At 41.5% G+C, this 13,938-nt stretch overlaps 1 protein-coding gene across 1 annotated transcript in view; it reads left to right on the top strand.

Moving 5' to 3' along the window:
- ppl (periplakin) overlaps window positions 1-13,938 on the top strand; it is a 30,769-nt gene that overhangs the window by 3,874 nt on the left and 12,957 nt on the right. The window contains exons 2-10 of the mRNA XM_061712865.1: window positions 5,618-5,717; window positions 6,113-6,267; window positions 6,905-7,025; window positions 8,119-8,244; window positions 8,390-8,431; window positions 9,313-9,474; window positions 10,858-10,965; window positions 12,133-12,228; window positions 12,323-12,445. Coding sequence (XP_061568849.1) covers window positions 5,618-5,717; window positions 6,113-6,267; window positions 6,905-7,025; window positions 8,119-8,244; window positions 8,390-8,431; window positions 9,313-9,474; window positions 10,858-10,965; window positions 12,133-12,228; window positions 12,323-12,445 — 1,033 coding nt within the window. The remainder of the gene's footprint in view (window positions 1-5,617; window positions 5,718-6,112; window positions 6,268-6,904; window positions 7,026-8,118; window positions 8,245-8,389; window positions 8,432-9,312; window positions 9,475-10,857; window positions 10,966-12,132; window positions 12,229-12,322; window positions 12,446-13,938) is intronic.

Here is a 13,938-nt window from a genome sequence, read left to right as displayed (position 1 = left end):
TTTCCAGACACCCAGAACATGAACATAAACCCCCGAGCAATTATTACATAAACATTGGCAGGTAAAAACTCCCTTAGTGGGAGAAAAGTCTTAAGCCAAACAGTGGCAAGGAAAGAATATGTGCCTTAAGGGTCCAATGTAGTCCAGATTATAGTCCAGATTAGGCCCAGAAGTGTCTGCTCTCTGGTATGATATCCTAATAACCAAGTTTTACTCTGTTTGCTCCGTCTGCAGCTCTTGTTTTTCAGGTTTTATTTGATGCTTGTTTGCCGACATCAGCAAAGCTTTGAAACATTGGAACAGCAATAGGATTGATCTGAAAACATATTCAGTGTTGAGGAGCCGCCTAGACAATAATTTGGACCGCAGAGGTGTAACACCACTAGTGCGTGTTGTGGAAGACCCTGGTAGTCCAGGTTTGTGCTGCAGACGCGTGCAGGACGAGCAGGCCGGGGCTCGGCGCCAGCAGCAACCTGACACACCCTCCATGACTCAGAGCTGCAGAGTTCTGGTTCCAGTTAGACCCTCTCCCTCGTGGAAACACACGAGAGCTGTTTCTTACTGTTTTGCTCCAGAACCAACAGAAACACTGAGCCAGTAAAGGCTCCCCGGGATCAAGGGCCAGCGTCTTTGTGACAGCGAGCGCGTGGCTTGGTTTGAACTGATGCAACATGACATTTTTTTGCTTAAAAATCCAAACAAAACTGTTTTTAGCTCGATAATGTGGCAGATCCTCTTAAACGCCTGGGCAGAGGGGGTTTATATCTATCTGCTTTGATAAAAGCTCGAGACAAACCAGTAAAGCAGCTCCAGTCATGTAGGGACGTAACGCTGGCTGCTGTTTTCAAATGTGCATTAAACCATCAATTTGTGTTTTTTAAAACTCATTTGGCCTTGAAATGATTTTTTTTTTAAATAAAGCTGAGTTAGTTTGACGAGTACATGTTTATGATTGTAAGCGTTTGTTCTCAGCGCCCTGAAATCCCCCTTCGGGTTTCTTTTCTGCGGATGGGTTTCTGCAGAAATTCTGCCCGTTGCTTCTGCAGAACATGATGGAACACCTGTTTGAACGTGTTCTGTCACGGCTTCAACCACTGGCTTTGGAATGACAGTTTTGCAGAATGCATCCTGAAGGCATGATGTAAGTCACGCAGACGGTGCTGAACGGAGGGAAATCTGCAGGCGTCGTTAAGAAAATCCTCTTCCTGATTCCTAGTTTCCTAGTTATTTATGACGACATTGTTTGACTGGTAAGGGTTGAACGGATTGTCCTGAAACGCCCCAGTAGTCAGGTAGAACCAACGGCAATGTTCAGTTGAGACGTAAATGTCCTCAAAACCAAGAAAACAACAACAGAGAGCAGTTGGGCCGAATGTTGTTCAGTGGAGGCAGACATTATCTCACTACTAATGTGATCTGACAGAAGATTCCTAAAGTGATTAATACATAAGTTGGACTTTTGTTTCCAATTCACTAGAATGGTTTTCTTTGCGATACATAAGGCAGTGAAACAAGTCTCCTTGTTGTCTTCTTTTAGGATAATCATGACCTGGATGACTGAGAATCAACAAAAGCTCAGCAAAACATCCCCAAGCACTTTTAGTTGCTTTTCTTTTAGTTTCATCAGTGCATGAAACAGCCAACATTTTAGCTCAAACATTGGATTCTTGTTTAAACACCAGCGGGAGTCGGAAATATCCATATGGAACAGACTCAGAGAAATGCTTCGCGCAACTTTTCTCTCACCTTCTTGTAAATCTTCTATCCCGGTACTTTCTACCGTCTACAAATGCAGAAATGTTCATATCCTTCATTACATTTATGAAGTGATTAGTCTCCTCCTGGTCTTGGTTTCTCCGTGTTTATTAGAACTTCCTGGACTCAAAAGACCAGGATTCCTTGTGAACAGAACATGCACAGAAAACAACTTCCTATTCCGTTTGATGGGGATATTCCGTTTGGTGTTTACATGACCCAATATTGGGGTTTTAAAAGGAGTAACCCAGGGGTCATATTCAGGTTTTTAAAAACCTGAATATGAGCAAATTCGGGTTATTCAAAGGGGTTATTGGTGTTTACATGGCCGTGCAAATTCAGGTTATTGCCAATATTCGGGTTTTAAAAGGGTTATTGATGCATGGAAACACAGTCAGTGAATCAAAGAGAAACAACTATTGTGCAAAAAACCAAAAAAAAACCCCCAAAAAAAAATCACACACACAAGAAGAAAAGAGCGCTGAAAGTTCACTACTGCTTCACAAACCGGAAATGCGTTGCTACCAAGCGAACCAATCACAGCCCTCTCGGTCTGCGTTGGGTCGTAGTTCCATTTTTTAGGAGGTGCAGGTCAGGCTACGGTGTAGGCTATGGAGAGACTCCCGCGTAGCCGCCTACCCTACGGAGTAGGTTTAACACAGAACCAGAATTCAGCCTTTAGTGGTTGGGAAAAGAACCTCCCTCAACACATTTGTGGAAGTTGTTGATAGCGGACTATATTTCTCTGGAAATACTGAGATTTGGAATTAGTGGTCAGAGGAGCCTTTTTACAGCAACATTTGGCAAAGTGTTGGAGTACGTGGGAACTGCCTGAAATGTTGGATTCTGCACGGCTCAAAAGGCAGAGAACCCAAAAGCACAACACCAAACAGAGTATCAGAGTCCAAAAGGCTTTAATCAGGTCGAACGTAGGCAGGAGTCAAAAACCGGGCAGACAGGCAGATCAGGTGGACAAATCCAAAGGGGGCAGGCAAAAATCCAAAAACCGGGAATCAGGCAAAGTAGCAGGCAGGAAGAAACAGACAGACTCAGGAACGCTGGAAAGCTAGGCGTGAACACTAGACAATCTGGCAGAGGGCATGTGGAAGTGGGCTGGTATATAAAGGGGAACTGATGACCATGGAACCCAGGTGTGGAGATGGAGGGGGAGCACAGGTGAGGGGAATGAGTGGATTGACTGGCTGATGAGGGTGGAAAGATCTGGAATAACAGGAGAGTGAGTGATCATGTAAAAAACATATCCCAAGCTTACAAACCATGACAGATTCACTGAGGACCTTAGGAATCATTGCTGTGTATGTATTCTGGATCTGCTACATATTTTAAATTATTTGTATATATATACTGCACTGGACATGTATAATTTTAAAAATACATGACAAAAAGAATATAAAAAAAAACACCATCGGGAGTTATGAGATCAGCAGAACTTCACCCCTGACTTCAACTGAGTTACACTTTTTTTTTTTTTTTGACAATAAGCTTGTCGGTGTCCTCTGGCGGACAAACCATGTAATGCAGGTGTAAATACTGACATGCCATCTGAAACCAGTCATGGTGACAGTTTGTCATAGCTCCAACCTGCTCTGAATGTTTGCACTACAAATATCTGGGGACAGTTGTGCAACTGCTCGCTCTTCTGGCATCTACACACTTCCTCTACTGAGCATGCACAAAAGCAGAGCGCATGGTGGTTTAGGGTTGTCATGGTGACTACATGGGGTGTGTCTGCTGGATGGCATGAAGGACAAACCTGCAAAGCAAGTTTCTTTTACTTAAATGGGCTGTGTAAGAAACCCTGTTGCTTTTACCAACACAAAGATGAGGATTTCATTTAACCCTTGTGCTGTCTTTGGGTCAAGGGAGGGTGAAGGGAGAAAAGAAGGAATGAAGGAAGGGAGAAGAGATGGAAGGAAGGAAAGAAGGAAGTAAGGAAGAAAGGAGAAAAGAAGGAAGGAAGTAGGAAAGGGAGTAAGTAAGGGAGAAAAGATGGAAGGAAGGGAGAAAGGAAGGAAAGAAGGGAGAAAAGGAAAGAAGGGAGGGAGGAAGGAATGGAGAAAAGGAAAGAAAGAACAGAGGGAAGAAGGAAGGAATGGATAAAAAAAGGAAAGAAGGAAGGAAAAGCAAAGAAGGTAATAAAGGAACGAATGACGGAAGGGAGGTAGGAAGAAAAAAGGAGTTTATTCCTTTGTTCGTTCGTTCGTTCGTTCGTTTGTTCGTTCGTTCGCTCGTTCACAGCGAAGATGATAAAAATTCATCCCTGAGAGTTAACTCTGGAAAGCGTCAAAGATGCCCTGCATTTTCAGATAATGCCAGCTGATTAATTGTTATCAACTTTAGATGTATGAATACAGTAATTAAATATGAAGCCAGTTTGTCTCAGTGCTTTGACGCGAGGTCAGATGTTGTTCCACTGTGCACAATGCATATTCTCTTGCAAAAGATCAATGTCTTATTGTGTCTGTTTTGTCTCTGTTTTGAAATAAATAAATAAAGCTTTGCTTCGTGTATTTCCCCCGCGTAGAAAATAAGTACATATAAATATCAGTAAACTGGAATTGTGGCCAAATATGAATGTCCATGGACCACTGGTTCTTGGTAACTGTACCAAATATTAATGTCCATGGACCACTGGTTCTTGGTAATTGTACCAAATATTAATGTCCATTGACCACTGGTTCTTGGTAACTGTACCAAATATTAATGTCCATGGACCACTGGTTCTTGGGGTAACTGTACCAAATATTAATGTCCATGGACCACTGGTTCTTGGTAACTGTACCAAATATTAATGTCCATGGACCACTGGTTCTTGGTAACTGTACCAAATATTAATGTCCATCGACCACTGGTTCTTGGGGTAACTGTACCAAATATTAATGTCCATGGACCACTGGTTCTTGGGGTAACTGTACCAAATATTAATGTCCATGGACCACTGGTTCTTGGGGTAACTGTACCAAATATTAATGTCCATGGACCACTGGTTCTTGGTAACTGTACCAAATATTAATGTCCATGGACCACTGGTTCTTGGTAACTGTACCAAATATTAATGTCCATGGACCACTGGTTCTTGGTAACTGTACCAAATATTAATGTCCATGGACCACTGGTTCTTGGTAACTGTACCAAATATTAATGTCCATGGACCACTGGTTCTTGGTAACTGTACCAAATATTAATGTCCATGGACCACTGGTTCTTGGGGTAACTGTACGGGTCACTGTCAAGTCCAACTGCCTTTAATTTAAGCCGATAATCGGCTGTTATCCCGTCTTCTCCACTAGTTGCAGACGTTTTTGCCAGTTAGATGTTTTACCACTCAGTGTGAGTAAGGGGGCTGGTCCAGTGGGGAAGTGACGTCGATGCAGACCCTCTTTACCAGATCCTCTACTGTGGTCAGAGACTGTGGGAAGTGATCAAAAGAATGTAGCGGAACTAGTTCCCCACTGCTGGGTGACTGTCTGGACACTCAGGAGCACTGACTGCTGTATGGTGTCATTGTGCTGACAAGCGTGTGTTTGGTGTTGTTGCATGAAAGTGTGCAGGGAATGCTGGGACAGGTTGACGGGTGTGGCTCTCTGCATGCCTGCTGAGAGATCCGTCCTCTTCTAGGAACGTGCATTGCTAAAAGAAAAGCTTGTGCACATTCAAGACTAGGGTTAGAAGACATTAGATAAGAAATGATTAAAGGTCAATCAGGATCAGAAGAATATTGTCTTATTTAGAGTAATGTAAATAATTAGGAACGCAGAAATCGTAAGAGCAGCTGTTGTCCTCTCTGGACGGTCTCTGGACGATTTTGACTGGTTTTTTTTCATGTGGGTTTGTCCTCCAGAGCTCCCTCCACCGAGCTGAGCGCTCTGATCGAGAAGCTGCAGAAGAATGCTGACAAAGTGGAGAAGAACATCACTGATGTGGAGCAGAACCTTAACAAGGTACCGGAGACCAGAAACCGTGCTTCCTCATTTACCGTCCGCTGAAAGAGTGGGATGCCTTCACGGAGTGAAGTCACGATCCCACAATGATCACTTAAATGAAGCAAACTACATGTGCTTCACTGCAGTAAAGACCAAAGCCCTTTATTGAAGGAGGCATTTGTCCTCAGTCTCCTGCTTGAGTTGATAAAGTCTTAACTACGGAAGTCTTGAACAAATGGGTCACAGTTGTTTCACTTCACTGAACTGTGAATCTTATTGTGAAGTCTCAGTTGGTTTCCTGCGTGTGGATTGGACTGATTTCCTGATAGATCACAGGAATACACTCTAAAAGTACTGTTGAAACATCTCCAGAGAATGTTCCTGCTTCATGTGCTTTCTTGTCTCTGTCGCAGGACGTGAGCAAGATCAACGACGGGAAGCAGCCGCTGTACCAGGATGACACCAACAAGAGAATCCAGAACTCCCTGGAGCTGCTCACGGGTCTGGACGAGGACGCCGTCAACGCCAAGCGCCTGCAGCACCCCCAGGCAGAGATGATTGAACAGGAGTGAGTACTTACATCACTGTGATGAACAGATGCAGCAAGCAGCAAGAAAAGTGATGGGAACCCTTTGAATATGACGGTTTTCTTCTTCAACCTGCTATAAATGCAGCCAAATGCCACGTGCTGATAACAAACTATTATAGTTTTATTGAACACACCCATTAAACAAGCACAGCGCGGAGGGAAAGTTTATTTGTACAGGACTGTCTCAGAAAATTAGAATATTGTGATTTTCTGTAATGCAATTACAAAAACAAAAATGTCATACATTCTGGATTCATTACAAATCAACTGAAATATTGCAAGCCTTTTATTATTTTAATATTGCTGATCATGGCTTACAGCTTAATAAAACTCAAATATCCTATTTCAAAAAATTTGAAAATTCTGGGAATGTTAATCTTAAACTGTAAAGAGAAAAAGAGAAAAAAAGAAAAAAAAGAAGAAAAAAAGGAAAGAAGAAAAAAAAGGAAAAAAAAGGTTAAACATTTTTGAAAAAGCTCCAGGAGCCACTAGGGCGGCGCTAAAGAGCCGCATGCGGTATAAAGTATTACCATGTGTCCGAAATGTAGAATACATTGTTATTTTTCCATTACATCATCGTACCAGCCAGTAACTTTTCATAAACGTGTGTGTTCAGCATGAGACAACTGCGGGACCGAGTGATGAAGCTGAAGGAGGACCACGACCGCATCTACCAGCTGATCCGCTCTGAGGGGCTGCCCAGCATCAACTGGGGCAACATGATCGACGAGAAACAGGTAAGAACGCATGCAGCACAGTTCAGAGTCCAGAGTTCAGAGTCCAGATCAGCTCCAAAAACCAGTGCTGGACCATTCTGATGTGCCACATGTGCTGCATATGGTTTATTTTGTATTTTTTTTATTTAACCTTTATTTAACCAGGTCGGTCCCGTCGAGATACAATAACCTCCTTTTCAAGGGAAGCCTGGCCAAGACAGCAGCCAGAGAAACATTACAAGTGCAACAATTAAAAACAGACACCACCAACTCACTCAATAAAATAAATAAATAAATAAATAAATGTCCAACAGAGATGAGATCCTTCAGATTGAGTGTCTTCTGTAGGGAGTTCAGGCAGCAGGTGCAGAGAACTTAAAACAGTGTTTACCTGGTTCGGAATGCACCTTTGGCACGTTTAGCAGATATAAATCATTGGAACGTAAGCAGTAATTGCTGTGGGTTCTGGAAATGTAGTTGCATAAATAATGTGAGAGTAGACCAAGGATTGCTTTATAGATAAAACTGTACCAGTGGATGAGACGGCGCGTCGTCTAAAATGTTGAAAGAGCCGTATTGGACCAAAAAAACAAAAAACAAATATGTCTGGAGCCGCAAAAAATGAAAAGTCTTGTATCAGCCTTAGAATGAAGACAACACATGCTGCATGTTTCTATATTAGTTATAACTGGGGGAAGATTTGTTCTTTCATTATGCACTTTGAGAAAAAAGTCAAAATGTCAAGATAAATGTTGAAGTACAATCTCGAGAAAAAAGTCGAAATGTTGAGAAAAAAGTCGAAATGTCGAGGAAAAGTTGAAATGTCAATAAAAAAGTCGAAATGTCGAGATTAAAAAGGAAAGGAAAAAAAAGAGAAAAATATGAAAAAAAAAGAAAAAAATCAGAAAAAAAGAAAAAAAAATAAGAAAAAAAGGTCAAACATTTTTGAAAAAGCTCCAGGAGCCACTAGGGCGGCGCTAAAGAGGCGCATGTGGCTCTAGAGCCGCGGGTTGAAGACCCCTGACATAGGTTTTCAGATTCCAGAGATGGGAACAGTTTCTCTTGGCTGAACAGTGGCTCACACTAGCTTGCCCTGCTTTGTCTTCTTGCGTAGGACATCCTGAACGGCAAGAGCTTTGGCCAGGACCTGCCCTCGCTGGAGGCCGAGGTGGAGGAGCACAACATCTTCCACAGTGAGGTGGAGGCCCTGGCTCCTCACATCTCCGCCAACGGAGACAAGGTATGAACAGGAAGACCCAGAGCTGCCAGTTTCTGTCAGTATTTGGGTTTAATCATCAGTGATCATCACAAAACTGTTCCTGTTGATTTTAAAGTGGTCGAGCCAATGTTTTTATTTGGTGATCTCTTGTTTGCTCTGTCTGCAGGATTACGTCAGCAACCTCCAGATGAAATACAACAAACTGCTGGTGAGAAACTCCGCATCGGACACAAACACATTTAGATTTAGATTTATTTATTTGCACAGTTAAAAATTACACAAATAAAAGTAACAACTTTACAAATGAAAGTGCAGGAAGAGGCGGAAACTCAAAGAGCTTATCAGGTGTCTCCACCTATAGTTAACATAACATTTAATATCATACTTATAAGAACAAAATATACAAATGAGCAATTAGAAATATATAGATGATAGAAATAAATGAAAATTACAAAGAATTTACACAAAGAAAAATGATCAGATATATGAATAACGATAAAGAGTACTATTTAATAATTAAGAAACAAACAACAAATAAACAACTAAATAACAAACCAAATGAACACAAACAAAAAATAATTTCAAGAAGATTACACAAGACGGTCAATGTGTCTGTACATCCATTACTTATGCCAGAGCAGTTCCATTTACAAAACAAAAACTAAGTGGTGTTTCAGACATCCTTTAAAACCTTGTACAGAGAAGTATTTTTTTGCTAAATGGGAATATTTCATAGTTTGACCCCCCGGTACCGTAGTGCATATTTACCCCTGGTTGTAACACATTTTGGAGGATGCAGATCTAACGCTCGACGTGTTGCATAAGTCTGGACCTGAGAGTTTGTAGTGAAATAGTCTTTGAGGTGAGCAGGAATGCTTTCCTCCTTTAAGACCTTATAAATAAAAACACATGTCTGATAAATATTTATGTTATAAATGTTGAGAATATAAAGTTTCTGAAACAGCCCCTTGTCATGTTAATAGCACCTGTACTTCAGTGGCTGCCGGTGCCGGCGGTCCCGGCGGTCCCGGTGCCGGTGCCCGGGACTTGCCTGTGCAGAGACCCTCACGTGTGCTTTCTGTTGCGTAGGCTAGCTCCAGCGCTCGCCAGCGCAACCTGCTGAGCCTGCGCGACTTCATGCAGCGCTGCACCAACGAGCTGTACTGGATGGACCAGCAGGCTGACGAGAGGATCAACTACGACTGGAGTGACGCCAACCTGGACCACCCGGCCCGCCAGAGGCAGTACCAGGTGGCTGGAGACCCCGCACACACACACACGCACACGCACACACACACACATAGCCACACAGACACACATACACACACACACACACATACACACACATAGCCGCACAGACATATACACACACACACACTCTCACACACACACACACACACACACACATAGCCACACAGACACACATACAAACACATAGCCACACAGACATATATATACACACACACACACAGGCACAGAGACACACATACACACACATAGCCACACAGACATATACACACACACACACACACTCACACACACACACACACACACACACACATAGCCACACAGACACACACACATACAAACACATAGCCACACAGACATATATACACACGCACACACACACATAGCTACACAGACACACATACACACACATAGCCACGCAGACATATACACACACATAGCCACACAGACATATACACACACATACACACACACACACAGACACACACACACACACACATAGCCACACAGACACACATACACACACATAACCACACAGACACACATAACCACACAGACACACACACACATAGCCACACAGACACACACATACACAGACACACACACATAACCACACAGACATATACACACACACACACACACACACACACACACACACACACACACATAGCCACACAGACATATACAGTACACACACATACACACACACACACACACATAGCCACACGGACATATACACACACACACACACACACACACACACACACACACACACACACACACACACACACACACATAGCCACACGGACATATACACACACACACACACACACACACACACACACACATACACACACATAGCCACACAGGCATATACACACACACACACACACACACAAACACACACACACACACACACACACACACACACACACACACACACACACACACACACATATAGACATATACATCGCCCCGTTCACCTGCATGCTTGCTCTGTAGTTTTGTGGGTTAGGTAATCGCGGTAGCTTAGCTTAGCTTAACTACCTCCACCTAGTCACGTGTCTCATATGACTCAGTGAAGAAGCCAGTGGCCAGAACTCAAAAGACCTCACGCCATACTTGGTTCCGTTATACTCACCACTTGCTGAGATACACCAGATGTATCTCCTAAAACGACCTGAGATTACTCACACACACACACACACACACACACACACACACACACACACACACACACACACACACACACACACACACACACACACACACACACCGCATGAAAGCAAAGATTGAGAATCACTGCACACACAGACTGATGAATAAATAAAACAATAAACAATAAATGAAACATAATCCCTAATTCACTTTTGTTGAACCCGACAGAATTTCATCAGTAAATGTCTGGAGTCCAAGGAAGCCACCGTGACCAAGCTTAATGACGACAGAGATAGGCTGGACGCTGAAGACCATCCCGGCAAGAACGTCATTCAGGTACGTGTTTATCCGGGCCTCATGTTGGCTCCTGCGGAGTCCCACAGGGATCTGTCCTAGAGCCTGTTGGTGCTTCTGTCGCTAATCATTCACCAAGACATCCTATTAATGTGACATTGTTTAAAATTTGATCAGCTGTTCAGCAGCCATTTTGAAAAGTCAGCCAAAAGTTTTTTTCCTTCCTTGCTTAATAGACTGTTTGGTACAGGTGATAAATGTGACAGATGCTCTTAATCACTTGCTAACCATACACATATGTTCTTTAGCTGCCCAAAGCTGTGTTCATGCTGGTCATCTTTCTATAATACTCTCTCAGCCCTTTCATTTCTATTTTTGGTGTACCTGAAGATTTTAATAGTTTTACTAAGAATATAATTGCTTTTTCCTCTCTTGTAGCTCGTAGACGTATTTTACTTCAATGGAAGGACCATTTTCTATTTATTTTGTTTCATTTTATTTTTTTTAATTATTTTTGTTGTTGTTTTGTGTGTCCTGTATTTTATTTTATTACTTTATTTTTCCTATTATTATTGTATTCAGTCAGAGTTTGATTGGTAATTGGTACTTACTTTGGGACCTGTTTATAATTATGTATTTTATAGTGTGTGTGTTTTGGGGGGTTTGTTATGTTAAAGGAGCATGAGGCTCCTTTTAAGAAATGAGACTCTCTAGCGCCACCCTTCCCCACGACGGCCGTCGGGGGTACTGCAGCCAACAGTGAAGCCGGCACGGGAGAACGGGGAGAACGTGCATGCAGCGTCATGTGACGTCACATCCGCAGGACGGCGCAGGAAATTCCGGCCCGGAATTGTAGCACATTTTGCAGCACACAGCCTGTTCAAGGCAACGGAGAGATACACTAGAGGAATCATTCTTTTGGGTTTGGAACGCTTCATCTGACTATTACTAGAAAACTTAAAACGTATACAAATTTTTTTCATAAATCCTGCCTCAATCCTGCCTCATGCTCCTTTAAGTTTTGTGTCTTTATTTATTTTACTTTTTTTTTGTTTGTTTTGTTTTGTTTTGTGTGTGTGTGGTAATTTGTCGAATCCTTTAAAAAATGTTTATTGTGTAATATGCATTACATCGACTACCCAATAAAGAAACATCTGTTCTCACGTATGTAGCCGTCACTAATCAGTGGTCCACACATGTTGTTGTCAGGCTCACATGGAGGCGGTCCACGCCGACTGGAAGGAGTACCTGAACCTGCTCATCTGTGAGGAAAACCACCTGAAGCACATGAATGAATATCACAAGGTAGAGGACGGAGGGCAGACCAGCGGTAAAAACGCACTTTCATGTATACAGCTCATCTGTGTTTATGTGTGCTGGTTTGTTTGTATGTTTGCAGTACCACAAAGAGGCCCGGGACACCCAGGACCTGCTGAAGCGTCTGGAGACGGAGGTCAACCAGAAGTACAACCCAGAGTTCAAAGATGTCTACCAGACGGAGGGCCTGATCAGAGAGCTGGAGGTGAGACCTTTTACCACAGCGTGTACTAGGCCTGTGTTGAAAAGATCGATTCTCCGATTTTATGTCTAATCGATTTAATTTTTTTTTTTTTTTTTTTTTTTCATCATTACATTACAACTTTTGGTATTTTTTTGTTTATGCCCAAAAAAGGAATATTTTGTTGGACACGAGAATAACTTGTTCCATGTTTTTGCCTTTAAATATGTTTAAAGGTATGAAAACATTAAAGTTTTCAGTAATAATTGCATAAATTGTCTATATTTCTTTGCTTTATATACTGTCTTGGGGTTACATTTGCATAAATGTTAAAAACCAAATTCTCATAAATGGGGAAAAAATAAAAGCGATTTCTTTCGTCCTTTGTTCGCTGTCCTGGATCTGTTTGATAATTCTGACCCACAATGTTTCTGAAAGCAGTTCTATCAGCATTCTGGGAGGTGATTGGTCATATCATTCATGCAACAGCTGAAAAAACAGTTTTATTAACAGTAACCCAAATCAATATCGGATCGAATCGAATCGGATCAAATCGGATCGTGATAATCGATTCTGAATCTTAAGAATCGGAATCGAATCGATTCTTGATATTTGAATGGATCCCCAACCCTAGCGTGTACTGCTGACACCTTTTTAAATGGGCTTTTAGATGATTCCTTTTAGTCTTTCTCATATCCTCTTGTTTAACTAGCTGTTCTTGTTGTTTTAACTCAGGTATTATGCTCTTATGGTTCTAAATTGTTCTTATGCTTGTTTTAGCAGGTCTTGCTTTCTAGACCTACTTTTAGGATTTTATTTTATACTTTTAAACTCTTTTAGTTTGTATTTTAACTTATCGTGCTTTCTTTTAGCTTATAGCTCCAGTGTTTTCCTACGGAAGAGTATTAGGGCCAGGCAGGAGAAAAAAAAAATAATATTTTAGAGAAGGAAGATTTTTTTTTCATTATGCACTTTGAGAAAAAAGTCGAAATGTGGAGAAAAAAGTCGAAATGTCGAGATTAATGTTGAAATACAATTTCAAGAATAAAGTCAAAATTTTGTGAATAAAGTCGAAATTTAGTCTTTTTTCTCAACTCAAAATTCAATTCACGAAATTTTTACTTTATTCTCGACATTTTGACTTTTTTCTCAACATTTCAACTTTTTTCTCAAAATTGTACTTCAACATTAATCTCGACATTTTGACTTTTTTCTTGACATTTCGACTTTTTTTCTGGAAGTGCACAAGGAAAAAAAATCTTCCTCTAAAATATTATTTTTATTTTTCTCCTGCCTGGCCCTAAAACTCTTCCGTAGTTTTCCTCATGGGGGGGCCCCATTACGTTTTATGTTTTATGTAAAGCGCTTTGTGTTGCATTATTTATTTTGCATGAAAAGCGCTATACAAATAAAGGTTGATTTGATTTGATTTGATTTGATTTGATTTGATTTGATTTGATTTGATTTGATTTGATGTGATGTGACATGTTCTGGAGCAGTGAAAGATGCCCCTCTGT

Source organism: Cololabis saira, chromosome 21, assembly GCF_033807715.1.
Source record: "Cololabis saira isolate AMF1-May2022 chromosome 21, fColSai1.1, whole genome shotgun sequence".
Lineage (NCBI taxonomy): Eukaryota > Metazoa > Chordata > Actinopteri > Beloniformes > Belonidae > Cololabis > Cololabis saira.
The sequence above is the reverse complement of the archived record's forward strand: the minus strand, read 5'-3'. Positions and strand labels throughout refer to the sequence as shown.